Source organism: Oenanthe melanoleuca, chromosome 11, assembly GCF_029582105.1.
Source record: "Oenanthe melanoleuca isolate GR-GAL-2019-014 chromosome 11, OMel1.0, whole genome shotgun sequence".
Classification (NCBI taxonomy): Eukaryota; Metazoa; Chordata; class Aves; order Passeriformes; family Muscicapidae; genus Oenanthe; species Oenanthe melanoleuca.
The window spans coordinates 13,506,832-13,532,966 of record NC_079345.1 but is presented as its reverse complement, the minus strand read 5'-3'; the positions used below and the strand labels follow the sequence as shown (position 1 = coordinate 13,532,966).

Genomic DNA, 26,135 nt, shown 5'->3' with positions numbered 1-26,135 from the left:
GCCCATTGGCCCGCTCCGAGGAAGCGCCGCGCCGCGCGCCCATTGGCGGAGCGGGCGCTGATTGGCGGCGCGGGCGGCCAATGGGCTGCGTGCGCGCCAGGCGCGGCGGGCGATGGAGCGCGGGGCCGTGCGGGCCATGGCGGCCCGGCTGGGCCTGGCCGAGCCCGCCCTGCTCAGGTACCGCGGCCGGCTCCGTGCTATTCCACCCGGGGCAGCGGGTTCGGCCGGGCGCGCCCGCCACCGCTCCTCCGCGCTGTGCCCGGCACCGCAGCAGCGCCCGACTTGGGTCTGGGGGATGCGCTGGCAGTGGCAGAGCCGCGGGCTCCGTGAGGCAGCCATGGCCGCCCTGCCCTGCCCTGCGGTGCTGCTGTGCTCATCATCGGAGCAAGAGCAGCGCTGCTCCCTCGGCACCCCGCGCCCTAAGGCCGTGCTACAGCCGGGCTGCGGAACCTTGGCTCGAGTCCTGCCGGACATTCTGCCTTGTTCTGACGAGGGCTTCGTGTTCTGGGTGTTTTGCAGGAAAGCTGAGGAGTATCTGCGGCTGTCCCAGGTGAAGTGCACGGGGTTAATGGCTCAAATGACGGCGACAAGCAGCGCTGTGATGTGCCTGGACCTGGCTGCGAGTTTCATGAAACAACCGGTTGACAAAGTAAGAGTGTGACTTGGCTGGCTGCTGCATTCTGCCTGACTCCACAAAACCATTGTTCTGTACCGTGTGTTGGGAGCAGGAATGGGAAATGATAACTAACTTTCCCCTAAATCCCGCAGTTTGCTGTGTTAGACCTTTCACTGTTCAGTTTGAAACAGTGGAAATTGAGATCGCTGCCATAGTCCCTTCACAAACTGAGCGTGCTTTGGTATAATTTTAGCTTAATTTCAACTCTTGTAGTAACAAATAGATTAGCAACAAGGATGTTAAGTTAAAGATTCGTCCCTTTTACTGTGGGAAGAAAGCAGTTGCCTCAAGAAATCTCTCACAGTAGGAGTACCTGTAAACCTCCACCTGTAAATCTGCCAGGTGAATAGCACTGTCAAAATAATGCCTGGTATGACCTATTTATGATTGTCCATTTACAGCAGAGGAGAGTTTAATTGAACCTGACTCCATGAAGGTATTGCTCATGTCTTCAACCCAGACTTTGGTAATTTTGTCACTAACTACCTTGTTAGTGATAAAGGGGTCATGTCATATATGGAAATGTCAAACCTCACTTGCAGTGAAATGGTCTAAAAATATCACTGCATTAAAAGATATGGCATTCTTAGGTGGTTAATCTTTCTGTGTGCAGTCAAAACATACATTATTCATTGCACAAATTTGTTTAATGTAGCAACTGAATTTAATGGTTGTGTTGCTTGCCTAATTAAGATGTCAGGCAGAATCTTACTAATTCTTGGGGCTTGTATTTGTCTTCTTGACAGAGCTATTGTGTTAAACTCTCTGGTTTGAACAAGACCACCTACCAGAGCTCCATGAAGTCTTTGGAGAGTTTGCTAGAGGTGAACCAGAGGCTGGGGATGCGAGACTTGGCTGTGCAGTTTTGCTGCTCAGAGGCAGTGAACAAGGCTTCAGAAATCCTGCAGAGGTGAGGAAGCTCTTGTGGGCACATTAGGAACCACAAGTAAGGTTCTTTGTTCTTTAGTTGTGTAAAGAGCTCAATAAGATGTGTAATGTTTGTAAGGGCCAGATATCTGCTACTTATTGGAGCACTGAGATGATTTCTTAGCAGTGAAAATCCAGCCATGAGCTGGGCTATTTTTTAGAATACTTATTAGAAAGACTTCGTTTGTGAATCCCAGCAAGTCATTGTCCAACTCAGAATTTTTCAGCTGGGAATAGTGTAAAAATATAGGACTCTTAATCCCTGTATTTGCCCATAGCATCACACTGTCATCCATTTAACTGCTGATCATGGCACAGTTCAGAAGCAATGCTCAGTGGGAATAAATCCTCCTTTCTGGGGACACAGATCTCTTAAAATGCACATCACTCTACCTGTAAACCAATAGTTATAACACTGCAGTGGAGATTCAACAGAGTTAAGTAAAACTCCATTCTGTATCATCTGCTTTAACCAGAGCAGCCCCTGAAGAGCTCTGTTCTGCAGTGCTGTCACCCTGATAGCAAATGTTTAAATGCTGTTAGGTCAGTGCACAAAGGCTGTGCTTGCTTGGGTGGTGCTTAGTACAAACTAGAAAAAAATAGCCTGGGGCAGGTGGACAATAAAAAATGACATTCTTCAGTACTGTGTATCCACTGTGTCATTTTCCATCTATAAGCCTTCCTCTCTGTAACATACATATTCCAGGAATCAAAGAAGCTGTAATACTACCTTCTCTTGTAGGATGCATTTATGCAAAGCATCTCACTGTAAATTTTAAGATGTTAGGGACAGCTAAAAGTGCTGTGTGGATCAGGAGCACAAGAAGTAGGTTTTACTGGCATGCCTTGATCCAAATCCCCAGTTTAAAATCCCTCTAATGCCAGAAGAGGAGGTTCATCCCAGCCCCTTCTTTCCCTCATCTGTGTTGCCCCTCTCAGCCTGTAGCAGCTGTTTCTGCTTGAATAGGTTGCAGAAGCCCAGGAGGTCCAACAGGGTCAGAGTGCCATGTGACAGATGGATTTGAGAGCTTCATGTGAGGCAGATGCACTGTCCAGTTATCCCTTGCTGTTCCCAGGTATGAATGCAGCCTCTCCGAAGCACAGCGAGCGGATCTGGATTTCTCCAAACCCCTGTTTCTAACAGCTGCACTGTGCACTGCATGCAGGTGAGTGTGGCCTGGGAGACCTTCTACGGGCTGAAATGCCTGCTGAGACACCACTGCCAGCAGCTCATTCAGTCAGGGTCTTGCTTAGCATATTCTGCTGCCCTGCTCCTGCAAAGGGAGACAGCTGGAGCAAACCAGGCCTTTCCTCACAGTGAAGACTTCAACATGCATTGCACAAAGCAAAAACTTACATGGCTTTTGGTGAAATACTGCTCAAGTTGCTAGAAGGGCTTCTGAGCACCAAGAAGCAGCCATTCTGAAGAAGGAAAATGCCCTAGAGCTACACCATCTGATCCTGAAGGTGCTGCAGCATTTGGGAGATGGCTCTGATAGCTGTAGGTCCATGTCAGCTAAGAGAGGTGTGTGACTCAGCCAGCACTTGGGAAGAATTTGCTTGTATGCAAAGATCTTCTCTCTCAGCATGACACCATGTGACAGTCTTACTCAGCAGTACAGGTGCTGTGTAGTTGCTCAGCTGCTGACAAGGACTCTTGACACAGCCATATTCAGCTTTTTGTTGTAGTGGCATTTTATCCTGGTTCCCTGAAAATCTGAAAAGTTACCTCTTCCTAAAACAATTCCTTATGTAAGTTGAACTCACCCTGAGTTTCAATTGAGCTGTATTGACTGAGCAGTAGGGGTTTGTTTTTTAAGCAGATTTGTTTCTGAGTGAGACAAGGATAGGTGGGACAAAAAGTCAGGCCTGCCTTCCTCATTCTCACAGGCAGTGTTGGTACAGTAATTATCACCTCACCTGAGTGATAGTTGCTGGAGCGTTGCTCTGTACAGAGATAGCTTCCTCTTGTAGGTGTTTGAAGCTAAAAGTGGACAAAACTAAAATGTTGGCTACATCTGGAGTGAAAAAAGCAATATTTGACCGGCTCTGCAGTCAGCTGGAGAAGATAAGCCAGCAGCTCAGCAGTAAGTTTTTGGCTGTGTCTCTGTAAGACAGCACACCCATCCCATGGCCTCCCAGTGCCCCATCCTGTCCCCACTGGTGATTTCAGTCTGATCACTTTCAGTCCACTTTCAGCCAAACCTGCCCATCCATCCCAACATGTTTACTGCAGCCCAGTTCCACTCACAGTCCTTGCTTCTGGAGAAGTCACAAGAGCTTAGCAAGGACAAAAATATTTTTCTCTCTTCTCAAATGCTCACTGCTCTTTACAGTCTCTGCTGCTGCAATTTATTCCTTGCTTCTCCCATACTACCTGACCTATCTTGGATTCCTCTCTCTTGCCTGGTTTCTGCATCCTGTTAACATGGCAACCTGACACACAAATTACCACAAACATCTTCCTCAGGCTGACTCACTCCTGTGCTTTCCTTTCCCCCACTGCAAGATTAACAAGCATAAGCCTTGCTGTTCTGTTACCAACTCAGCCATTCCCTGGCACCATCCCTCCTTATATATTGGGCAGGTGTCAGGAATATTTCTTGCCCATTGTTGAGCATGCTCTCTGCTGCTTTTTGTGGGGGAAAAAGCCTGGAATACAATATGTGTTCTAATGTCCTTGTATTTCTCCTGCTTCATCTTCCTTTTTCTTTTCCCAGGCTTTCATTTCTTACTTTCCCACTGAAAGTTACACTCTCTCACTATATCTTCATAGCCTGATATTTTCTGCAACATGCTTCCTGAATTTAACCCAAAAGCTGCTACCTTCTCCTAGGCATGTGCCCTATAAAATCTCAAACATTACCCTAGCACTAAAGCATCTAAGGACAACTGGGAATTTCCACAAGAATTCAGGGAGGAGTGTGTATCTGTATACTTGGACAGCCCTCTGCCTGTTGTAGGTATCTATAAATTTTGTTTGAATGGGATAGAAGGGAAAAAATTAATTGATAATCCTGCCTGAGTGACCTAGAAGGGTGGCAGTGAACATGGTGGATCATTGTGGTTGCCAAGGCAGCAGTTCACTGCTAATTAGCAGCCTGCTAATTAAAGCAGCCAGTCAGTCCATGGCATACTTGAAGTGCTGGCCCCTCTCATAGAACTTTAGCATCAGTCTGGTCCAGGGAACTGCTCTGACTGGACAACAATACTTGTGGAAGGTGGCACTGCTGTCAAAGAATTACATTTAAGCCACCCTTGGAGCCCCAAATATAATTCAAAAGCAAATTACTTGTTTTTTTAGAAGATGTTCCACTGGCTGCAGACACATCTGACAGCTTGCAGAGTGCCCTGGAGCAGTGTGAGCAGGAAGAGGGTAAGTTGTGTTTAGCTGGGAGTGAAAATCACCTCCCTGGAGTAGTTCTGAGCTTTCTTGCTGCTCAGTGTTTCACTTGTGTGATGAGCCATGATGATCCAGCCCCCAGCAGCTTTCTCAATCCTGCAAATCTTTGTGGGAGCACAAGGAGCCTAGCAGCAGGACAGTGGAGTTTCTGCTGAGTAGTCCCAGTAGAATGAAGGGCAGCTGCAGCCTCCTCCTGGTGCCTGTACATTTGCTCACTGCCTGCTATGCCCAGCAGCATGCTGCCCATGATGGCCTCTCATGGGCTTCCTTCTTTCCTCAGGCTCTGAAGAGGATGAGGACATGCCATGTAAACGGCCAAAGACTGAAACAAATCAGGACTATGAAGAATGGAAAAAGAAAATCCTGGAAAACGCTGCTAAGGCACAAGAGACAAGGAACACTGACTCTGTAATGCCACCCAGTAATGTAACTGCTGCTTGCTCTTAATTTTAACTCTCCCTCTGCTCTAACAAGAGATCCAGTAGCATATGAGTAATGGCTGCCTGGCAGACAGCTGAGTTTATTTAGGTTTTAAGTATTTAAGAATATTATTTTTAATAAGTGACACCACAGAGTGATGGGATTTTACAGGAAATGTGACTGCTCACCAGGCTGTGGCATTGGGGGTAGAATAGCTTCATTCTCTTGCTGCAAGAAGCAGGTAACATTCTAATGCTACTTTAAGTGTAAATAAGTTACAGACCCTTGGGCCACTGGCTGGAAGCAGTCAGTGAAATAAGAGGAAGGTGATTAACAGTGCCTTTTTAAACTGCAAAGCCAGCAGAGAAATAAAGCCTTATTTTTGTAGTTTTTTGTTTTGTTTTTTTTTAATAAATATTGTTCAGTCAATGAATGTGACTTAATTTCATGTGTATAGGAATGAAATCTCTTGTGCTTTTGTAAGAGGTCCTAAATATTCCAAGAAAGAAAAGTACTGGAAGGAGAAGCTATGTATTATGACATCATGTTCTTGGCACAGGTGCTTGGAATGCAAAATAAAACATGGAGGAGATGCCTGTGCCTTAAGAAGGAAGATAGCCAGAGGAAAAGGATGTTGACTGGATAACAGATGTTTTGTGTCTCACAGTCATGAGCTTAGAGAAGAGGTCTTTGTTCCATTTCCCTTGCATGTTTTCTGCCTGGCCTGCATCTCTGGACCTACCCAGAAATACTTTCAGGTTTGTTTGGAAGGGGGGCTTAAACCAAAGTTGATGGATATTCTTTCATGAAATTTATTAGTATTAATTCAGAAATATACAGACCAATGAATACAATGACATTCAGCATGCAGAAATACTGTGGAAGGAAAACATGAACAAAAGTGGGCCTTCATAGAAGGTGATAAATTACCAAGATTCTTCTCTGTCCCAGCTCTGGAAATGCTGTAGAAGTCAGGACTGTGCAAAGTGAGCAGCACTTTAGTGGAAAAGATAGCTAGGCTAGAGTAAGCCAGTCTTACAAACCTCATTAGCAACCAACACTTCTGCAAATTCAAGGGATGTGAAAGTCTGTACAGTTCAAAGGAGCTTTACAGGTGCCTTTGCTGGAAAGTACTTTTAGTAATAGTAGTTTCCCTTTTTCCTAAGAGTCCATCCAGTTCACACTGAGTTTTTCAGAATCCAGGACAGGAAATCACTGGTTTAATAAATAGTGTTGTACTTTTATATGAGAAACTGTAAGTGGCTCCCACTCTACACATAACAAAGAAGTTTAAAATCCAAAATAAGTTAATATTGTGAATAAAAAGTTGAATGTTCAAGAGCAAAAGGGCTTCAACCTCCTAACTGGACTAAAGGCAGAGGCAACACTCTGTTTCCCTGTCACTGAACCTATTAGAAATAAAACCTGTTTTGCATGTCACACCATACCAGCTGCTCAGACTGCATTAAAATTTCCAGAGAGGAAACAAATCCTCAGACTAAAACTTAGCAACTTAAGTGCTACAGTCATGGACAATGAAAAGCACTTACAAGTTCTAAAAACAAAATCTCTGGAACTCTCCTCTTTTCTCTACAACATGAGATCTTTCTGCATAGACCCAACAATCATTAGGTGATTTGTATTCATGGCAGTTTCACACATCTCCTTCCAGAAGTTCAATCAGTGCAGCTTCATTCAACTTGCCCTAAGAAACAGCAGCGATGGACTGACTTGAGTTACTTCAAACCAGAGTTTCTCAAAGTTCCTAACAATGTAGTGAATATTTTTTAAAGGAGAGAGATTAGAATAATAAAAATTCCAAACAACAAACCAAAACCATCCTGGAGTTGCACTGAAGCATCCTCATGTTGTGAGGAAATTACCTTTTGGAAAGAAATACAGGAGAAAACAATGTCTGTAACTTTTAAATAACAAACACCTGAGGGACAAGTTGTGCCACTGTGTGGCAGTTCTCTAAAGCTGGTAACACACATCAGTCAGTCAGGAGCAAAGTCTTTAGAGATCTGTGCTTAGTGTGAGAGACCAGAAAACTGCCAGGGGTTTTCTGCTATAGACACACCAAAAATACTCTGCAGAATCAGTCTTCAGCAAGAAGTCAGCCCCAGTAACAGCCACACTTTTCCACCACTGTATAGAACAACTAAAAACTTGTAAAAACAAACAAAGTAGCTTCTGCTTTTAGAAATCTTGTGCCTCTTCCTTAAGGCACTTCTGGGACTGCAGCACTAACACACAAAATAATTAAGGAAGACAGTCCCAAAACCTTATGTTATAAAACAGGGATAGAAATGTTTGGAGACACTGAGTCCTCCTTCCACAGCTTCGTGTCCATCTCCAGGAGTGGTGGAGGTTTCACACAAGCTCACACCAGCTTGACAGATGTACTCTGAAATCTCTTCAGCCTGTTAGCAGCAGCCACCACATAGAAGTGTTTCTGTGAACAGAACAGAGCAGTCCAAGCATGAGTACAACCAAGGCAAAGGGACTTTTCTGCAGCTGACAGGGATTTTCCTTCCTGGTAAATCCATTTCCCTCTAGTGACCCCCACCTGGGTGGGTTGCAGTGGTTCCTGCACAGCAGCTGGCACTGTGAGGTTCTTCAGTGTTATTATGAATTGTACAGTGATAGGTCTTTAGATTGTGTCATCTTTAAAATGCAAGTGCAGAAGTTTGCCACCAAGTAGTGCAGTGCAGGACTGAAAAAAGTGCAAGCCTCTGGTTCAACTCCTTGGCAAGGAAATGCAACTCCCCAGTGACAGGAGAGAAGGAAATGGTCCTCACTGAGTTTGCCTCACAATTCCACAGGCTTTTTTCTAACAAGATTCCTGTGTTCACCTTTTAGGATCAATTATCAACAATAAAATAGAGACTCAAACAAAAATTATTACCTATCACTTCATAAAAACTTAGTTCAGAAGGAGACTGGGGTTATCAGTAAGATCCTGAAGAGTTCTCTTGATGGGGTTGAGCCTAATTTTTTTTTCCTCTCTCCCACACTTCCATTCTGCAGTGGGAGGCACAAACTGGCTTAAGTTATATCTCTATTCCTTAGTGACAACAGATCAATGCAACTGTTAGCAATGGAAGAAATATAAAGAGAATGAATTTTTACTATAAATTAGCATCTGAAGCCTCTGAACATGTAGAAAGAAAGATGTAAAAATCTTCTAAACACCAATCAGCGTGAAAATTGAAACCAAACTTGCTAGAAATAGAAGCAATATCCTTCTGCAGGACAAAACACTTCATTTACAGGTAAAAATAGACTTCACAACTGATACAACCAAGAAGCCCTTGGGCACCAGAGAGCCGCCCCACAAGAGGAGGAATGGCTCAGCCTGTGTTGTGCTGCTTTTCCCCGTGGCAGCAGGTTTGGCAGCCTGTGTATTTACCTTCCATTTCCTGTGGGCCATGTAGCTCTGCAGGAGCAGCTGGGACTTGAGGCGGAGCTGGCACTGCTGGGCCTTGGCTGGGAGGTTGCTGAGCCACTCGTGCTTCAGGCACTGCGTCGCACTCATGCGGCAGCTGTGGGGAGGGTGTGCGTGAGAGCTGGCCCTGTGCCCTCAGAGCCTGCCCTGCTCCCCTCAGAGCCTGCCCTGCTCCCCTCAGAGCCTGCCCTGCTGCCCTCAGAGCCGGCCCTGCTGCCCTCAGAGCCGGCCCTGCTGCCCTCAGAGCCGGCCCTGCTGCCCTCAGAGCCCCCTGCTCCCCTCAGAGCCAGCCCTGCTGCCCTCAGAGCCTGCCCTGCTCCCCTCAGAGCCTGCCCTGCTCCCCTCAGAGCCAGCCCTGCTGCCCTCAGAGCCTGCCCTGCTCCCCTCAGAGCCTGCCCTGCTCCCCTCAGAGCCAGCCCTGCTGCCCTCAGAGCCTGCCCTGCTCCCCTCAGAGCCTGCCCTGCTCCCCTCAGAGCCGGCCCTGCTGCCCTCAGAGCCGGCCCTGTGCCCTCAGAGCCGGCCCTGTGCCCTCAGAGCCTGCCCTGCTGCCCTCAGAGCCTGCCCTGCTCCCCTCAGAGACAGCCCTGCTCCCCTCAGAGACAGCCCTGCTCCCCTCAGAGCCTGCCCTGCTGCCCTCAGAGCCTGCCCTGCTCCCCTCAGAGACAGCCCTGCTCCCCTCAGAGCCTGCCCTGCTCCCCTCAGAGCCGGCCCTGCTGCCCTCAGAGCCGGCCCTGCTCCCCTCAGAGCCTGCCCTGTGCCCTCAGAGCCGGCCCTGTGCCCTCCCTGGGGACAAACACACTGCCTCCAGTGGGTGAGCACAGTGCAGTGCTCATCCCCGTGCATGGCATCCCAACAGCATCCTGCGCTCTCCAGTGGGATGGAGGAGTGCTGCTGGCTCTGCTGGTTCAGCTGGGCGTACCATGAGGTAATGGATCACTTTATTGTGCAAATTTAGAGCTTTGATAATAGAAAAGTAACATTTGTGTTGTTATCTGTCTGCCCTGACAGCACAAGCTCATTCTGTGCCTCATATTTAAAAATCACAGTTGTCTATTTGCCCTAAACTTTGACCAAGCTAAGCATACTTGATATCCTGACATCCTACAATAGGCCCAAATGCCACAGCCTATCCTAAAAGGTTTGAGAAATATATGGTAACAGAGAAAATCTGGAGGTAAAAGTGTTGAGATAAAAGTTTAATTTGCCCTTCTTCAAATCAAAAGCCTGTGCCTAACTCCTGAGCTCTGTCTGAGCTGTCACTGACATGATGAAAAGACAACTCCTGCCTGCTCACATCGATTTCAGCAGTCAGGGGAGGGGCTGCAGACCTTGCACAAGGCCAGCCCCACCGTCCCAGCAGGGTAAAGGTGCCTGGGCTGCAGGAGAGCAGAGGCTGCCATGCACCTTGTGAACAACAGGAGCCAGCTGGCCACTGCTCTCTGCAACTCACTGATAACTCATTTCATTCACAGCTTCTAACCAGACCTTGCAGTGTCACTCTGGACACCCCAGTCCCATTGCACAGAAAAACTGAAGACTCCAAAGCTTACAGTCTCACAGCAAATCATCATTACAGTCTGAGAAAAAATCCTTAGATTTCTCCTGCTGGCAATATGCTACATTTCAGTTAATTCTTTGTTTTTCATAGGAACCTATTGTTCAAAATGGAATTAGTACTAGAACTGATTTGTCTGATTTAGGCAATTATCTGGAAGTTGTTAATATTCTAAGTACTCCTTTGAATTCCCCTCGAACACACAATCTGCTTTACTATATGCATCATTTCCTGATTTGATTAGTTTTGTATCACTACTCAGCAAGAGAAAAATTTCTGTACCCAGCCAACCCCCCAGCCATGGTCTGACATCAGTATGATCCCCCTTCTCTCTATTGTTTCATATGTGCAATCACTTTTTATCTCAGTGGAGCCAAGAATGAGAAGCCACAAGCAGAGTTAAGTTCCAAATGCTCCCTAATATCTCCCAAAAGCCTGTGACCACTTTAGAGAAGAACAATGCACATTTTCACAGCTGCAGTTTCCATCTATCCTCCATGGCATTCAAGAGGCATTTTTGCAATTTCTGTCAAGGCTCGTGAGAGTCCAAACTAACAATAGAAATAGTTTTTGCTCAGAGAAGCAAAAGCTTTAGAGACAGATTCCTATACTGCAAATCCTTCCAGATTTCCTGTGTTCTGCCTGTATTGATGCTACTGTGAAAAGCAACTTTCCTCAGTCAGGGTACACAGACACTTTCCTTTAAAACCGGGGTTCCTAAATCACTGAGGAACTGCCCAGCAGGCCCAGAGCCAGCACACAAAAATGTCACAGAGTAAGTTCTCATTGTTGGCTGCAATCCAAACAATTGGCTGCTAAGAATTTAATATCATTGGTGCTGCTGTCCTCACAATCAGACACAGAGGTACCTTTTCTCCTTCACAAGCAGTCTGGAAATAAAGTCCTTGGCATCCTCTGAGAGCTGTTCAAACGCTTCTGCATCAAAATCCCAGCTGCAATTGACTACATAATTCATTGTCTCTGCATCAGTCTCTCCCAGGAATGGGGACAGGCCACTAAGCCTTCAAAACAGAAAGATGAGGTAGAGGGAGAAGAGAGTTATCATATGCAAGGTGTGTTTTTCCTCCTATGAATTCTCTGCTTTACAACTGTTGTTATCTTATGCAGGGAAAGGCTCTCAGCTATGGAGGGTTCCACTTCTCAGTCCCTGCCATGATAAGGCAAGAGTTTGGGGCAATTGAGGGTTGTAATTTAGGGTTACCCCCTAGCAGTTCACTCAGGTCAGGGAGCACCATTAATAGATCCCCAAGGAATGGGATCAGTGAGGATGTGGGTACATCCTTCAGTGCTTTCCCAGCTAGGAAAGCTAGAGGGACTCAAGAGCTTTCCCAAATCAGGGCCCATATCCATATGTGGCTTGAATTAAACAGAATTCTGAACAATAAATTACTTTTTACAGGTAGTTTCTAAGCTCAGATTTATTGCTTCCATCATTTATTACTTTATTCAGTTGAGTTTTGGCTAACATACAAATTTAAACCAGAAATTTTTCCAGTTCACAGAAAATGTCTGTGAAAGATTCTAGGATGCAAAACAAGCTCATCAGAAGGCAGAGACTTTGGACAGACAAGCTGTCCATGGCTGCCATCCAGATATTCTTGACAGGTCATTTCTTAGACCCATGGTCCAACACAGAAAATATTAATTCTACTGTACAGATGCACACCAAGTCTAACATTATACAATGATTAGATTACAGATTTAAAAATTAATTCAAATCCTCAGAAACACAATCAAAATTAAAGTTCCCACATATTTTGGGAAACTTTTCAGAGCCACTCACAGCATGTACGTGATGACCCCCACACTCCACATGTCCGTGGGGAAGGAAACAAAGTCATAGTTCACCACTTCAGGAGCCAGGAACTCTGGAGTCCCAAAATTCACCTTCAGCTTCTCACAGGGTTTGTACCTGTAGCAGGAAAAAAGCCACAGTGAGGACTGGGGAGCTCCTCTCAGCATGGCAAGAGCAAGGCAAGGCTTTGGGGAGGCAGAGCAGTTGTCCAAAATCCATAAAAAATAAAGCAGTTTTGATTACACAAGATTTGGAGAGCATTTGATTAGTGGGATGTGCCCAGCTACAGCTCAGGGTAAACATCTGCATCACAGATATGAACACAATATAACTACCAAGGTGAGCCTGAAGAGGATTATTGGGCTCAGGAACAAGTAACAGTGACCCCATACAGGGGGAAATTACTCTGTTCTTTTTGCTATTGGAAAATGGGGAGAGGTTACAAAACTGAACCAGTAACATTTGCCACTGGCAGCATTTGGAGTCACATCTGTGTTCAGACAAACAAACCACTCCAGCACTGCTTGTAAATCTCTTTCTCCTGGATGGTCTTGTTCACAAAGCTGCTTCAGTAGAAGCTTGTATCTTTACCCTCCCAGTTTTAAAATCAAACAAACAAAACCCCAAACTCAATGTACTTTTTTTTCTTTCACATGTATTTTATGGAAACAAAGTCCTTGAACAGATACTTATATACAAGTACATAAAAATATATATGCATGAATGTTCAGCTTTTATACCAGCTTTTAGCTTAAGAAAAATCTCAAAGGGTTTAGAAAATAGAGAAATATTATTGTTCTTACTGTCATAGTAACAGAAATAATTCCTTTTTATTCTAGGATGACTGACTTATGCTCTTATAGCTTTTATTTAAACTCATGCAAGTAAAATAAAAGAATGGAGAAGAGTCCCTATCTTTCTGAGGGTTTTCTGTTTCACATAGGATGGCTCAAATACACTTTCATTTTTTTTTTCCTTCAATCAACTTAGCTACTTAAAGAGTTTAGCAGATAATTTCTGCAATTAGAACCTGCACCATGAAATCCAGCAGTCAAGAAGTCTCTGGGAGCTTTCACAGAATCCCTAGAGTAAAATCTCTACATGGGGAATAATTTTGAGATAATTAGAACAGTAGTAAAGCTTTATCCAAGAGAAATGCTATTTGAAAAAGTAATTAGATAATTATTGCACACAGCAGAATATTCATGCCTGCAAAAGCATAATGCTCAGCTCACTCACACAGAATTATTACAGAGCCATCAAAACACAGCCCCCCACCAAAGAACTACCAAAAATATGTCAGAGGTTTGGTTTTGATTTTTAAAATAATTCACAACTGAACTTTCTTACCTCCTTGCTAATCCAAAGTCAATAATTTTAATCTGGTTTCCTGTGTGATTTACACATAGGATGTTTTCAGGCTACAAAAAGAAAAGAGAGTATTTTGAGTTAAATGTTTGAGAGAGATATCTAGCACAAGATAGTATAAAATTCCCTCCATAAAAAGCCACAAAAACCAGATCAATTGCACCCCAAATTTTGTTTTGGTTATTTTTTTTTCTCCAATGAGAATATTTTTCAAGGTGGGGATGGGGGGGTGATGGGGTCCAAACATATTACAATTGCAGAACTGTCTATGAGCCAGCCTGGTCTAATTTCATTTGTGTGAGGTGCCATATAAACAGGCAGGAAAAAACCAGTTGGTATTTCTGTTTAAAAGTATCAGTTATTAAGGGACCATCAGGAAAACATTGCAATTTTGCTGCAGGTTGTTTCCAGGCCGTAAAAAGTACAAACTATAGAAGATGATTGAACAGGTATTTGTACATTGTTAAAAAGGGATAGGGGAAATGGAGGGAAGATTGTGGGCATTTCTAGCCAAGGAGGTTTTGGGTGGGGGTTTTTTCATCAATGATAAAAGGGGACTGGTTAATGCTACAGAGAATGAAAAGCTGCTGATTTAAGAAAGGCAAAAGCCCAGAATCCTGATGATTCCAAGCAAGCTACTGAATAGACATTGGAAAAAAGTAATCAATCTCTAAAGCTCCATTTATTGTAGCTATTAAGTCTATTCCTTGATGACGTGAGTCCATGAAATGAGAAATTACTCGCCAGAAATCAGAGACTCTGTGGTGCCAAACCAGCACCACAAAAGCACAGAGAGCACAAAGAACTGACCTTCAGGTCCAAGTGGAGAATGTAATGCTGGTGCAAGTAGTGGACTCCTTCACAGATCTGCTTGGTGAACAGGATGGCATCCAGCTCTGTCAGGTGGTAATTTTCATCTGTGATCCGGTCAAATAATTCCCCACCATCAAGGCTAAAAATTTCACATAGAAAAGCATTAAAAACCCTAAGATATTGCATTAGCATCATTTATTTCCAAGTGGGGAATTAGGCTCTGTAATTGAGGGTCCAAACAAAACATCCAATATAAAGTGTATCAGCAGCCTCAATGACTTCAAGGGACTTATTTCTCTTGAAATTAAGTATCAATTTAAATCCAAAATTGAGAAAGTTGTCACTAGTATTTGGGGGAATACATATCAAACCCAAATCTACAAGACCTGGTGATCCTATGGGATCTGGAAAACCTACAGGGAGTATTAAAGTATTTCTTATTCACTCATCTCACTAGTCATGGGAAAATAAGTCTTCAACCTACAAAATTTACTAAATGGCATTTCTCAAACTAAAAGGTGTTTCACATGAGTTGACAACTGAACTTAATTCTGCACAAAAGAGAAAATTAGTCAGAGATAAAGCTCTGACAAGCTTTTAACCTGAAGAAATTACCTTTAAAACATTGTTTTTTCCTTTTGAAAGTGAGATCCACTCTCTCTTAGGCTGGGAAACCACTCACCTCTTCACAGCTCACAATTATCATTCCCTATTTGCTTTAGTGACCTGAGAAAACCCAAACATCTGACAGTTCCTGGGATTATTTAAACTTACTATTCCATGATCAAAGTGATATTATTTTTGGCTTCAAAAGCATCATAAAGCTGGATGAGATTCACATGATTTAACTGGTTCATGATGTTAATTTCATTTTTTACTTCTTCCTGAAAAAAACGACAAAGTAACAAAAAATGAACAAAATACACTCCTTAAATTTCAACATACCAAACAAGAACTATTTATAAAGCCCAACAACAGCTACACCACAGATCTCAAGGGGACTGGGGGTTTAATCATGAATACAGGAGATGGTGAAAAGTCACAGCAAGCCCAGGCTTTGGCAGTATTTGATGGTCCTCAGGGGTGAGCAGTGGTGCTGCCCTGGCAGGGAGGGCTCAGAGCCCCCTGCACTGTGTTACCTTCTCTTTGGCTCCTTTCACTTTTATGATTTTGGCTGCCAGGTGGAGCCCCGTCGAGATCTCCGTGCACTTGTGGACTTGCCCAAAACGCCCCCTGTGGATGCCAAGGAAAAGATGGGAAAGCAGCTCAGCAGAGCTCAGCACAGAAACCTCTCCTGCAACTATTCTTACCACCAGCAAAAATAGCCCAGGACACAGTGAACGGGGTCGGGTGGCCAGCAGCAGGGAGCTCCTCTTTCTCTCAGCTTATGAAGGATTAGTTTTATCTTTCCAGCCAGTTGTTCAGTGCTTACATTAAAATATTAAGCCCTGCTGAGCTATGATGGCCTGGCCATGCTCTGCTCCCCTCTGTAACTGGACCCCCTCACTGTCCTTCAGGGGTGTGTTTTGGGTATATTAACAGGGATATTTCTGTCCTGATCTCAGAACTTCTGAAATGACCATCAGAGCAGTAACTGTAGCCACGCAGAGCCTGCGATTCTGGCGTGCTGTAAATTCTCCCCCATGTCACGCAGATATGTTAATGCCCCTTGGGATGGCTCCTAAACACCCTCTTCCCTGCTCTTGCATCACAGTGCTTACACTTATTAAGCCATATTTGTCCGTGGATCAATGTGTAAATCAAGCCTTCTTGTCACATAAGTAAGGATACAAGAATACAAAAGCTGAAGCAGCTGCAGACTTCCTATGACTGAAAACTAAACATAAGGTCAAAATAATTATAGCCCTTTCTTCATTTTCTTTAATGTGCAGCTCAGCGCAGAAAAAAAGGATTTTGGAAGCTGCCTGACCTAATGGGCTTTGTTGTCTTTTCCAGTGTTCTGAATCTGTCTGCCTTAAGGGTACAGGTTCTTCCCACAAAACTTAGGCCAGGATTATTATAATAAATGAAAGAAACAGTCCCCAGGATGGCAGTCAGGCATTTGGGGCAGAAAGCAGCCATCTAAGGGACATCCTTGATGTAGGAACAGCTGTGACCACCCAAAGGGCTCCAGGATGGACCCACTCCCTCTGGCTGCAAGGAGCTTGTGTGTCCTTCACCCAAACCTTGGGGCCAGCTGCAGAGCCCTGCAGCTCCCTGCAATTCCAGCAGCAGCAGAGAATGGGGACAGCCATACTTATCCCATTCCATGGGGACAGCCACACTTACCCCATGGGGACAGCCACATGGGGACAGCCACACTTATCCCATCCCATGGGGACAGCCACACTCACCCCAAATGGGGACAGCCACACTTTTCCCATAGAGGGGCAGCCACAGTGACCCACGTGGGCACAGTGGGACAGCCACACTCACCCCACATGGGGACAATGGGGACAGCCACACTGTCCCATCCAGGGATAGCCACACTCACCCCCCCAGCAGCTGGTGCCGACACACGGAGTAGCTGGAGGTCACCTCTGCTGCCCTGACGCTCACGATGCGGTGCTCGAAGGGGGCTGGAGGAGAGGGGCTGTCATCTGCAGGGGACACAGCCTGTGCTCACTGACAGTTCTGTACACATCCCTGCCCTGTTTCGCCTCCTCACACCACAGATTTCAACCCACAGGGTATGAGGGGCTTTCACTGCTAAATCCCTTTTACAGACAAGGAATTCTGTCCCAGAACTGAGATCAGCATCCCACCTCCTGAATCTCCACTCTGTTTTTTGAACAGAGTAAACCCACTGGACACCTTTAGGAGACCAACATCTTGGTTTCTGCATTAACAGAAAGGGCTACCAGAAGATATTATCTGAAAGTTTGAAAAAAATTGCACTTATAATCTTAATTGTTACATGACAGCAAAAAAAAACTTGCAAAAATATACAGCACTGAGGAAAGAGGACAGTGAATGATAAAATCATGAGGTTCCTCTTAGCAGCAAGAATTTTGCAGACAATTTCCAAATTAAAAATGCAATTATTAGCATTACAACTATTAAGTTTAGTCTGTTTGTGGTAAGCTGAATTAGTTAACTGTGATCACTTACTGTCCAAGGTTTTCTAGGGTACAGCTTCATTAAATCAATTTTTTATGTCCCCACTGAAAGCAATTTTATAATTAATCCCCAGGTATCTCAGGCTGCAATTTTACATGTATCCAGCCCTGCTCAGAACACCAGAGCAGTCAGGTCGTATGCCCCTGTCTGTACATCCTGGAACATACACATGTATGTGCTGCCAGGAGAGAACATTCCCTGAGACAATGCAACCAAGTGTTCCCCCAGGAACCAAGAGATCCATGGCCAACAACACAACAGGCCACAACAAGAAACATTTCCTGCACTGCTTTTCTGTGCTCTGATCTCCAGTCCATAGCTGCTAAAGTGTGCCTGGTTTGCATGCTCTATCTGAAGGAACAAATGCTTCATCTAAAGTTCAAAATTCTCATACTTCTCATCCCATATACACTTCATGCTATTTTATTTTACATTTTTGGAATTTTTACTTCCTAAAACACACTTGAAAAGGGAAGTTACTATTGAAAAAAATCTGTGAATTGTTATTCTCATAGCCAAAGGCACTCAATTCAAAACCCCCTTGAAGTGTAAAACAGGGGTGTTCTACTGAGCACTGCTCCTGCTTTTATTGTCTATACAACAGGCAGGAATAGCACAAAATCCTAAATGTACAAGTTTCAAGAGTAACTGTGAGCAACTTACCAATGATTTCTCCTTGAGTGGGAAGAGCTCTGCCAGCTTCCAGAGACTTGGTCTTCTCTGGTGCCTTTCCTGTACACTGAGCATGGTGCCTGCTTCCCCCTGCACTCTCAGATTCTCTCCTCTCAGACCTGGCATCTGCTGGGGATTTTTCTGCTTTAGCTGTTTCTTGATGGATTTTCACTTTTACCCCTGCATCTTTCACAGGCTCCTTTGCAGAGGTATTCTGTGAGGTTTTGGGCTCACATTTTAATTCTGATTTCTCTTCAGCTTTTTCAGCTGGTTTGGGCTTGCTCAAGAATGGCTGTTGCTTCCCTGTTTGAGGTGCAAGTTCATTTTGCTTATTGTCCCCTTTAACTTCTGAATTTGGCTTGGAGCTGATGTTTTTAGGACTCTGTTGAAGTTTTAATTTGTCAGGCAGCTGTTTGACTCCTTTCAAGTCTGCTGGTGTGGATTTCACTTTGGGACTTTTACCTCTGCTGTCACTTACATTTCCCTCCTTGGCCATCTCAATCTTTTCTTTCATGTCAGTCATATGTACACTGATAGATATCCTGCAGAGCAAACAGGAGACAATTGATATTGATGCAGGTGGCCAGCCTGGCTTTTGTAACTTTGTGGGGAAAGAAAAAATCTGTACATTTCCAAACCCATAAATTTCTATAGTATTGATAAAACCTAACTGTACCAATCTTGCTTGGAAAGACTCACAAACACTAAGGGGATAACACCAAAAATCATGCTGATTCTTCCTCTGTGTCCTCATCTCTCTACATGTCTGCCCTTCTGCTGAACAAAATGTCTCACCCTGCAAAGAGTTAATCCCACATTTGAAAACTTACCCACTTATTGCAATTATTACAGTCGGTCTAATAAAAAACCACTCATTTGGCAGAGAGAGGATAGTGATTGCCTTCACAAATTACAGGCTGATCATCTGAATGGCTGGCTGCTCATATGGCTCTACAAATCTGATGGTCTGCATCCTCTTCCAGCTGGCTGACCTGCACACTCAGCCATCTGTGCTTGGGTCTTCTGATGGGAGAGCATTCTTTCCACAGCTTTCTCTTAAAAATCTAACTTTGATAAACTCTCTCACTCCATCAATACTATTTTCCTTGGCATTTTAACTACTGGAAAAGTTGGATGATTTTTCTCCCTCTTGTGTTGCCTAAAAAGAATACAGGTTAGAACCAATTCTCTGTGCTCCTAAACTCCATCAAAGACATTCATGTGATAATGTTTGAGCCAACTATTACTGTTCCAACTGTCATGAGCAGTCTGATTTTACTGAGGCTGAACTGAAACTTGTGAAGTTGTAAAGTAGATTTTATACAATGGCAAATGAAGACAGTTTCTGACATCTGGGAGAGAACATACCTCATTTTCACAAAGGTTATTGCCTCTTTCAGTAGAGCAACCTCATGCAAAAGATGTTATAAAGGAAAATGTTTCTGCATTCATAAAACAGGGGTCTGAAATGTCTCATTTTCTGCACCTTTAACACCCTATGCTGTGCTGGGGATCCAAGCTGCTCTGCTGTGAAGCAGCTGAAGCCAGCTCTGAGCAAACACTTCCTCTGCTATCTAGACAAGCCTGGACTCAGAGGGACTCTCGGGCATTTCTCCAAGCTGGGGAACACAATGTCCCTTCAACGCCTCTGTGGGCTCACAAACTTCATTAAAAGTTGCATCCACTTTAGAGATGTGCTCACCCCCCTCATGTGACTTCACCTCCCAGCCATGGCAATGCCCTGGCTGCAGCTGCCCCTGGGACTTACTCCAGCTCCTGCCTTCCAGTTACCTGCTGGCCACCCCCTCCCCAAACCAAAATCTGGGGCTCAGACACCAAATCTGTACACAGGAACAATGGAGAAATTCCCCACCCAGAGTCATACACACATTTGTGGGTGTGTATGGATGAGTGTCTATCACCCCCACACACACATAAACCACTTCACAGCCACCCACCCAGACAGAAAGTATGGGCAATTAAAATCTGCCACAGGAGTTCCATTTGTTGGGGTTTAGTTGGTCGAGCTCTTTTGGTTGTGGGGCTTTGTTGTTTTTCTCATGTGGGCTTTTTAAATTTTAAATAAATGAGATTAAAATAAAATCCTAGATAAATAACCCAAAGGAAAATGAGCTACGAAACACCTATATGAGGCAAATATTAGCCTGTAGAGATGAATAAATGAACAATCTTTAGGTGACCAAGACGCTGAAAGCTCTGAGGACAACAAACACAAGTTCTTTGGTTTTGTCATACACCAAAAAATATCTCAAATTCAATTCACCCCCATGGCTATAGAAACCAAGGAGTTGGGAGGGAGTGAGTAGTTCATAACTAACTGATCTCTGTGGTGGTCAGAAGTGGAGCACACAGAAGTGCTGCCAGCCCAAAGCCCTGAGCCCTGTGCCCAGCCCTGGAAGGTCTCTGCACTCCTGTCCCACCAGCAGGAGCTGCCTCCTCCCAGGCCTGCTTTCCCTGCTTCCCTGCAGCCCAGGAGGAGGTTCCAGGTGTCAGAGCCAGCTCACCTGGTGTGTGTCACCTCTCTCCCCGTGTCACACGGGCGGGATGTGGAGGGTCCAGCGCTCGCTGCTCCGGCTCTGCTCCCACTGCTCCCACTGCTCCCGGGCTCCTGCAGAACATGCTGCCCGTGGCACTCAGCAGGGCCCTGTGCCTCGGCAGCAGCACTGGGGCTGCCTGCATGCAGACCATTCTTTTGACTCGAAGCTCTGACATCGATGTCCCTTTGCTGTGGGCAGCTCTTGGAGCTCTGAGCTTTGCCAGCACCTTCTGCCCCTTGCTGCTGTGCTGTCCTGTCTTTAGGCTGGGCCTGGGGCTCAGCTTTGCTGGCTGCAGCACTGCAAATGTTCACCTTCTCGCACGCCGCCTTGACTTCATCCGGCTTTTTCACGCTTTTTGTCTCTGAATAAAAGAATACATTAATAAACTATCCGTGGCAAAAGACATGACAAAACAGAGAAGGAATAAAGCAACACACCTTTCAAAATAATCTACAGAGTTACACCTGGAATGATAGCAAGAATCCCCCAAAAGGTTTTAAATCCTTACACCATCACTACTTATGTTCATGGCTTCAAACCAGAGATTTACTGCTCTGCTGGCTTCCCAGCAGTGCCACAGATTGGATTCCTTAAAGCAAACAAAAAACCTGCAAGGCTCAAGTTCATTGTATCTAAAATCTGAAATCACTTTGTGGGCAAATATAACAGGTAGTTTAAGGCACTGCAGGACTTTCCTGATCCCAATACACCCTCCTCCCCAGTCAGAGGGGTAGAAACACACCCAGCAGGACTCCAAGGGACACTGGTGACAGGACAGCACCCACTTGCAGTTTCCACTAAAGCACTAAAAGGCTCTCCATCACCTTCCCAAGACCATGGCTGTGATTATTAACATTCAGCATGCCCAGATCCCAAGGTTTGCTCACAACCCCACCTCGCTTCTGAGTCAGAATTGTGACCATTTTCTTTGTTATTGCCACTTCCAAAGTGATGAAGCTAAAAAAGGGGACTGCCCATAAGGCAATGGATTCACTGACAATTTGTGAAGACAGCAGCATGACAGGACCTGCTCAACATCACCTTCACCCTGCTGCAGCTCCCCAGGCATCAAGGATGGATGCACCAGGGCAATGCCCTGACAGATGCACCCTAAATAGGAACCCAGCCTGACAGGCCAGTGAAACTTGCTGATCAAAAGAGATATTCCCCCATGTCAACACATCCCTTTTTCAGAGAGGGGGAAGAGGGAGGGCTGCTTCAGATGTATTAATGGAAAGAACTTATGAGGTTTGCTATGTGATAGGGCCCCAATCTTCACAGTATCTCCAAACAAGCTCTGCTCCCTGAATTCAGCTCACTGAAACCCAGCCTTCAGCTAAACAAAGGTGCTCCTTCAATTTCTTTATCTTCTAGCTTTCTATGATGCTTGATCCTGGGGATAAATCATCTTGTGAAGGCAGTGAGAACAATTCTATTTTCCCAGCACTGAGGGGCAAAGTTACTCAGTTACATTTGAGTAATTCAGGTAGTGGGAAATAGCAGGCTATTAATTTCCAGTTTGTCTGCTGCACATTCTAGAGTCAAAGCTTGTAGCATGCCTGGAGTGATACATACCTTCCAGAGGCTTCTTGCTTTCAGTCTGGGTTCCTCTGTTACTAAGCACATGCTTAGGTTTTGCACCACTCTCCTCAGACTTATCTTTGGCCTAAAAATGACAGGGGAACACAGAAATTACAGTTCCAGCCATGAGTGCCTATTTCCCACTAGGTTCCTGCAGCTATGCAGGCATTCAGGCTCTGTAAAATAGATACCTCTTCTGAATTATTAGTGCTGTGTTTACTTCCTTCTTCCACTCTCTCCCTGCCTTTACAGGCAGGCATCCTTTTAAAACAATTAATAAAACAGATTAATACGTTAGCTAACTGCTTTCCAAAATTTTCACTGTCAGGGTTTTTGCCTCCTGTCATCTTTATTCACATGGATTAAAAAGTATGACATGTGAAACATGAGACAGTAGAAAAAGAAAGGATGCTGCATTTCTGTTGCTTTTGAACATAAAGTAATGTTTCTGAATATATTTATCAAAACATACTTCCTCAAGGTATCTAAAAATTCATTATTTGACCTGAAAAGAGGTGATACCAAAATAGAACCTCTAGCTTTATATCAACTCTTGTGTATGTTCTTGACATTTCACATGTCACCTTTAGAAGGATTAAAAACAGAAGCAGATTTTTATCTTTAAGCAGTGTTTTCACCCAATTAATTTGAGAGGGGGGATATTTTGTAACACTAAAGACTTCACATAGCAATACACGTAAAATCAAATTGCAATTGACTCCTATGTAGCAAAAAGCATTACACAAAATTAGGAAAAGGCATAATAATTCCTGTTGTTGGCATATAGTTAAAAATCTAATGATGATCTAGCCCCCTATCCTGAGCTGTACAGCAAATAAGCAACATGTGAAGTGTTTCTGCAGGTAACTGATTACAAGCTGCACATCAGCCCTCCAGCTGTTAGTAAAAGCAGATAAGGATTTCATGCACCAACCCTACAGACTGAACAGAGCCTCCCCACCTCCCCTTTCCCAAAACACCCAAAGAGGAAAAGTAGGAAAAAATCATTACCCTTTTTATTACAGCTCTAAGAAAACCTGCAACAATGACCAGGGTGAACATTATTCTGGCACAATCCTACATGCAAAGAAAGCCTTGGGTAAGTGACAGTTTAATGCTGGTGCATTTTTTCTGCTTTTTAAGAAGTTAGAGGTTTGGAACCTAAGAAGCTCAACTCAGTCTTTTGTTGACTCCAACCCCACAAAACTTCTTCCATAAGCATTCCCAAGGCATCTCTGGAATGCTGTCAACAAACAGCTTCACCAGAAATGCAAACACGACCTCCCCACTCCCAGCCCAGCCCGTGATAAGCAGAGCCCTGGTGCAAAGAGCAAAGGCTGGAAAACAGGAACAGGCAGCAAGCTCTTTTCTGTGCTCCCCCTGCAAGTGTGCAGCTCTGTGGACATGTCTGTGCTGCTATCACACAACAGGCTGCAACACCAGAGCCAAGTCAGCCCATGGCTCAGCACAAGGTAATCTGTTGTTGGGTTCACCTGTGCTTTGCCCCACGTTTCCCAGCCAGGTCACGCACACACAGCCTCCATGCTGGCTCAGATATCACCCTGCAGTCTGTCATCAAAGCACAGACTTATCTTAAGGTCTTATAGCTGGACTCATGCTCCAATTTCAAAAGCTGTTCATGAGCAGAACCAAACAAGGAGGGCAGTGATGGTCATTCTGCAGACCTGCAGTTTGCCTTGAAGCTGCTCGCCCACTGCACCCTGACTGCTCTCCAGCCAAGGCACAGCTTGGAGCCTGGACACACACCTCCACCCCTCCCAGGCCACCAGCAGAGTATTTCACCCCAGTCTCTACCTGCCTATACACAAAATCAAGAAAAGGACAGTATCTGTCTCCAGGCATTTGCAGTGACTACAATAACACACACATCAGACTTTCCCACTTCTCCAAAAACCTGTAGAACTGAAGTTGGAACTGCAAGTATGGGCTTCATCTCTATCCAGATTTAAGGTTGATAACTAATGCATGATTTATTGCTCTCAACACTAATGGAAGCACTTGATAAATTCTTCTGTCTCCTAACAGGCCAGCTCACTTGTCAGCCTCTGGCACTTAGAAAAGGGAGACCAGGAGAGCACTGAAAGCCTGGAAAGGTATATTGCCACCAAGCACTGCCCCATTCTTCCCACCAAAAGGTACCTTCCCACCAAAACATTTTACAGTTTTGGTGAAAAATATTTGGTTTAAGATACAAAAGGACATTTTCATTTGAGCTAAATTCTCATTACTGTAATCTCATCTCTACACACATGGAGATTCTTGGAATGAATAAACATATTCCAGCTCTTGCAGTTTACCCCTGTTTCGTGCCCATGGTGGGGTAGAAGCCATAGTGAAAAATGGAAACTCCCATTACCTAGAACTAATTCCAGATGCTTGTAACTTTTAAAAAACAAGGTTGACCTATTTGAAAACACCATATCAGCTAAGTCTTGCCTTGCTCACTGTTCTGAATAATTAAGAAGTGCTTGGGAACTGATGCCTGGGAAGTTGCAAACATAAGAACTACTTGATTTTAGGAGAGAACGATGTCAATGGAGCTGATGAAGTCACAGCTGCATCATAAAAATGTAGTTAAAGACAACTAAGATGTCTAAGGACATAAATCTGCTCAGTAACATGACCATAAGTTAGTACAGGTCTCAGGAACTGGTGTTGTGTTCAGAACTTGTAAAAAAACAAGGAAATCAAACCTTCTCTCAAGAAAACCCAAAAGCTTCCAGTATGTTACTCATACTTTTCTCTGGGGCCTCAATGTCACTAATTTGGGTGACATTGCTGAGCTTTGAGCACTGGTAGAAGCTGAATTTTCCTTTCCAGTAGCAATCTGCTTCTCACAGTGATGACAGGAGCCCAGCACCCCTCAGGAACCTCAGACACTGTTCTGAGCTTGCTCCCTGCCCTAAGCCCTGCAATTCAAAGGTGCCAGCAGCAACCTGTACCAGCAACACAGAAAGGAAAACTTGAGTTAAACACCATGCAAGAGATTGACAGGAGAGCCTAAAGCCCTGCTAGGTCATAAAGTGAAATGAAGAACAGTAAAACTAAACCAACCTCAACAGGGATTTCCAGCAGACTCCCCTTCTTCCAGGGCACAATGCCTTTGAGAATGAAATCCACTACTTTAGAATTTTTTAATACTTCTCCCACAAATGTAATAACTTTATCCAGGGTATCAACCCTTTTCTCTATCTTTGCCAGCCTTTCCTTATGGCTGGAGGCATCTAGCTGGGCAGCTTTCATCAAATTCAACACTTCTGAGCAGATGCTCTGGACGTCAGGCTGGGCAGCACAGTCTGGTACCTGCAGCCCTTGGTGCCCTGCACCTGCAGCATCTCCAGGAGCTGCTGAGAGCTGCTTGCTGCCATTTCCTACATCACCAATGCCTCTGTCCACTCGCTGCAGTTTGCCTGTCAGCTCCTCTTGGAAGTGCAGCAGTTTGTCCATCTTTTCATTCAGGAGATACAGTTTTTTGTCCACTGTGCTCAGACTGTTCACTTTTGTAGGCTGAAACTTGGTCAGGGCGTTTCCCTCTGCGAGGTCCAAGCTCCCCACAGACATTGTGTCCAGACAGCAGGAAGTCAGACAGATTAGGCTGGCTTTTCATTAATCATAAATTAGAAAATGAGGCTCTGAAAGTTCATCTTCTTCAGCTATTCCTACAGCAGACAAGCTCACTTATTGGAGTCGCTAGAGCATATCATGAGATAGTTCCTGCACAAAAGATTTATTTCTGTGTTATCTGCTTCTTACTGTG

The 26,135-nt window shown here is 44.7% G+C and overlaps 2 protein-coding genes across 7 annotated transcripts in view; one reads left to right on the top strand and one right to left on the bottom strand.

The window, feature by feature from the left end:
- Positions 1-90: 90 nt before the first annotated feature.
- On the top strand, positions 91-5,859 carry ORC6 (origin recognition complex subunit 6). Of its 2 annotated transcripts, none has more exons than XM_056500615.1 (7): positions 91-177; positions 520-649; positions 1,423-1,586; positions 2,680-2,769; positions 3,578-3,690; positions 4,908-4,979; positions 5,287-5,859. In XM_056500615.1, the coding sequence occupies exons 1-7, from the start codon at positions 113-115 to the stop codon at positions 5,451-5,453; spliced, it is 801 nt and encodes a 266-aa protein (XP_056356590.1). In that variant the 5' UTR covers positions 91-112; the 3' UTR covers positions 5,454-5,859. The 2 variants fall into 2 exon arrangements, with proteins under 2 accessions (XP_056356590.1, XP_056356591.1); XM_056500616.1 differs by having other exon boundaries at positions 99-177; positions 4,911-4,979.
- A 365-nt stretch (positions 5,860-6,224) lies between these two features.
- The window catches only part of MYLK3 (myosin light chain kinase 3), a 31,898-nt gene continuing 11,987 nt past the window's right edge, over positions 6,225-26,135 (bottom strand). For 2 of the 5 annotated variants that reach the window (XM_056500611.1, XM_056500613.1), the window contains exons 2-14: positions 23,369-23,434; positions 22,352-22,442; positions 20,744-21,137; positions 18,210-18,760; positions 16,921-17,026; positions 15,566-15,659; positions 15,201-15,310; positions 14,424-14,565; positions 13,596-13,666; positions 12,234-12,362; positions 11,299-11,451; positions 8,839-8,971; positions 6,225-7,881 (exon numbers count right to left, since the gene is read on the bottom strand). In XM_056500611.1, the coding sequence (XP_056356586.1) occupies positions 7,810-7,881; positions 8,839-8,971; positions 11,299-11,451; positions 12,234-12,362; positions 13,596-13,666; positions 14,424-14,565; positions 15,201-15,310; positions 15,566-15,659; positions 16,921-17,026; positions 18,210-18,760; positions 20,744-21,137; positions 22,352-22,442; positions 23,369-23,434 (2,112 nt within the window). In that variant the 3' untranslated portion in view covers positions 6,225-7,809. Of the gene's footprint in view, positions 7,882-8,838; positions 8,972-11,298; positions 11,452-12,233; positions 12,363-13,595; positions 13,667-14,423; positions 14,566-15,200; positions 15,311-15,565; positions 15,660-16,920; positions 17,027-18,209; positions 18,761-20,743; positions 21,138-22,351; positions 22,443-23,368; positions 23,435-25,432; positions 26,099-26,135 lie in introns of those variants that run through there. The other 3 variants (XM_056500609.1, XM_056500610.1, XM_056500612.1) reach the window with 3 other exon arrangements.

What these genes read in the sequence shown, in the direction of transcription:
- ORC6 (XM_056500615.1), top strand. Translation starts at nt 113, where the DNA reads ATGGAGCGCGGGGCCGTGCGGGCCATGGCGGCCCGGCTGGGCCTGGCC. An exon ending in GCTTCAGAAATCCTGCAGAG is followed by an intron (nt 1,587 to 2,679) that starts GTGAGGAAGCTC and finishes TGCTGTTCCCAG; the next exon opens with GTATGAATGCAGCCTCTCCG. An exon ending in GATAAGCCAGCAGCTCAGCA is followed by an intron (nt 3,691 to 4,907) that starts GTAAGTTTTTGG and finishes TTGTTTTTTTAG; the next exon opens with AAGATGTTCCACTGGCTGCA.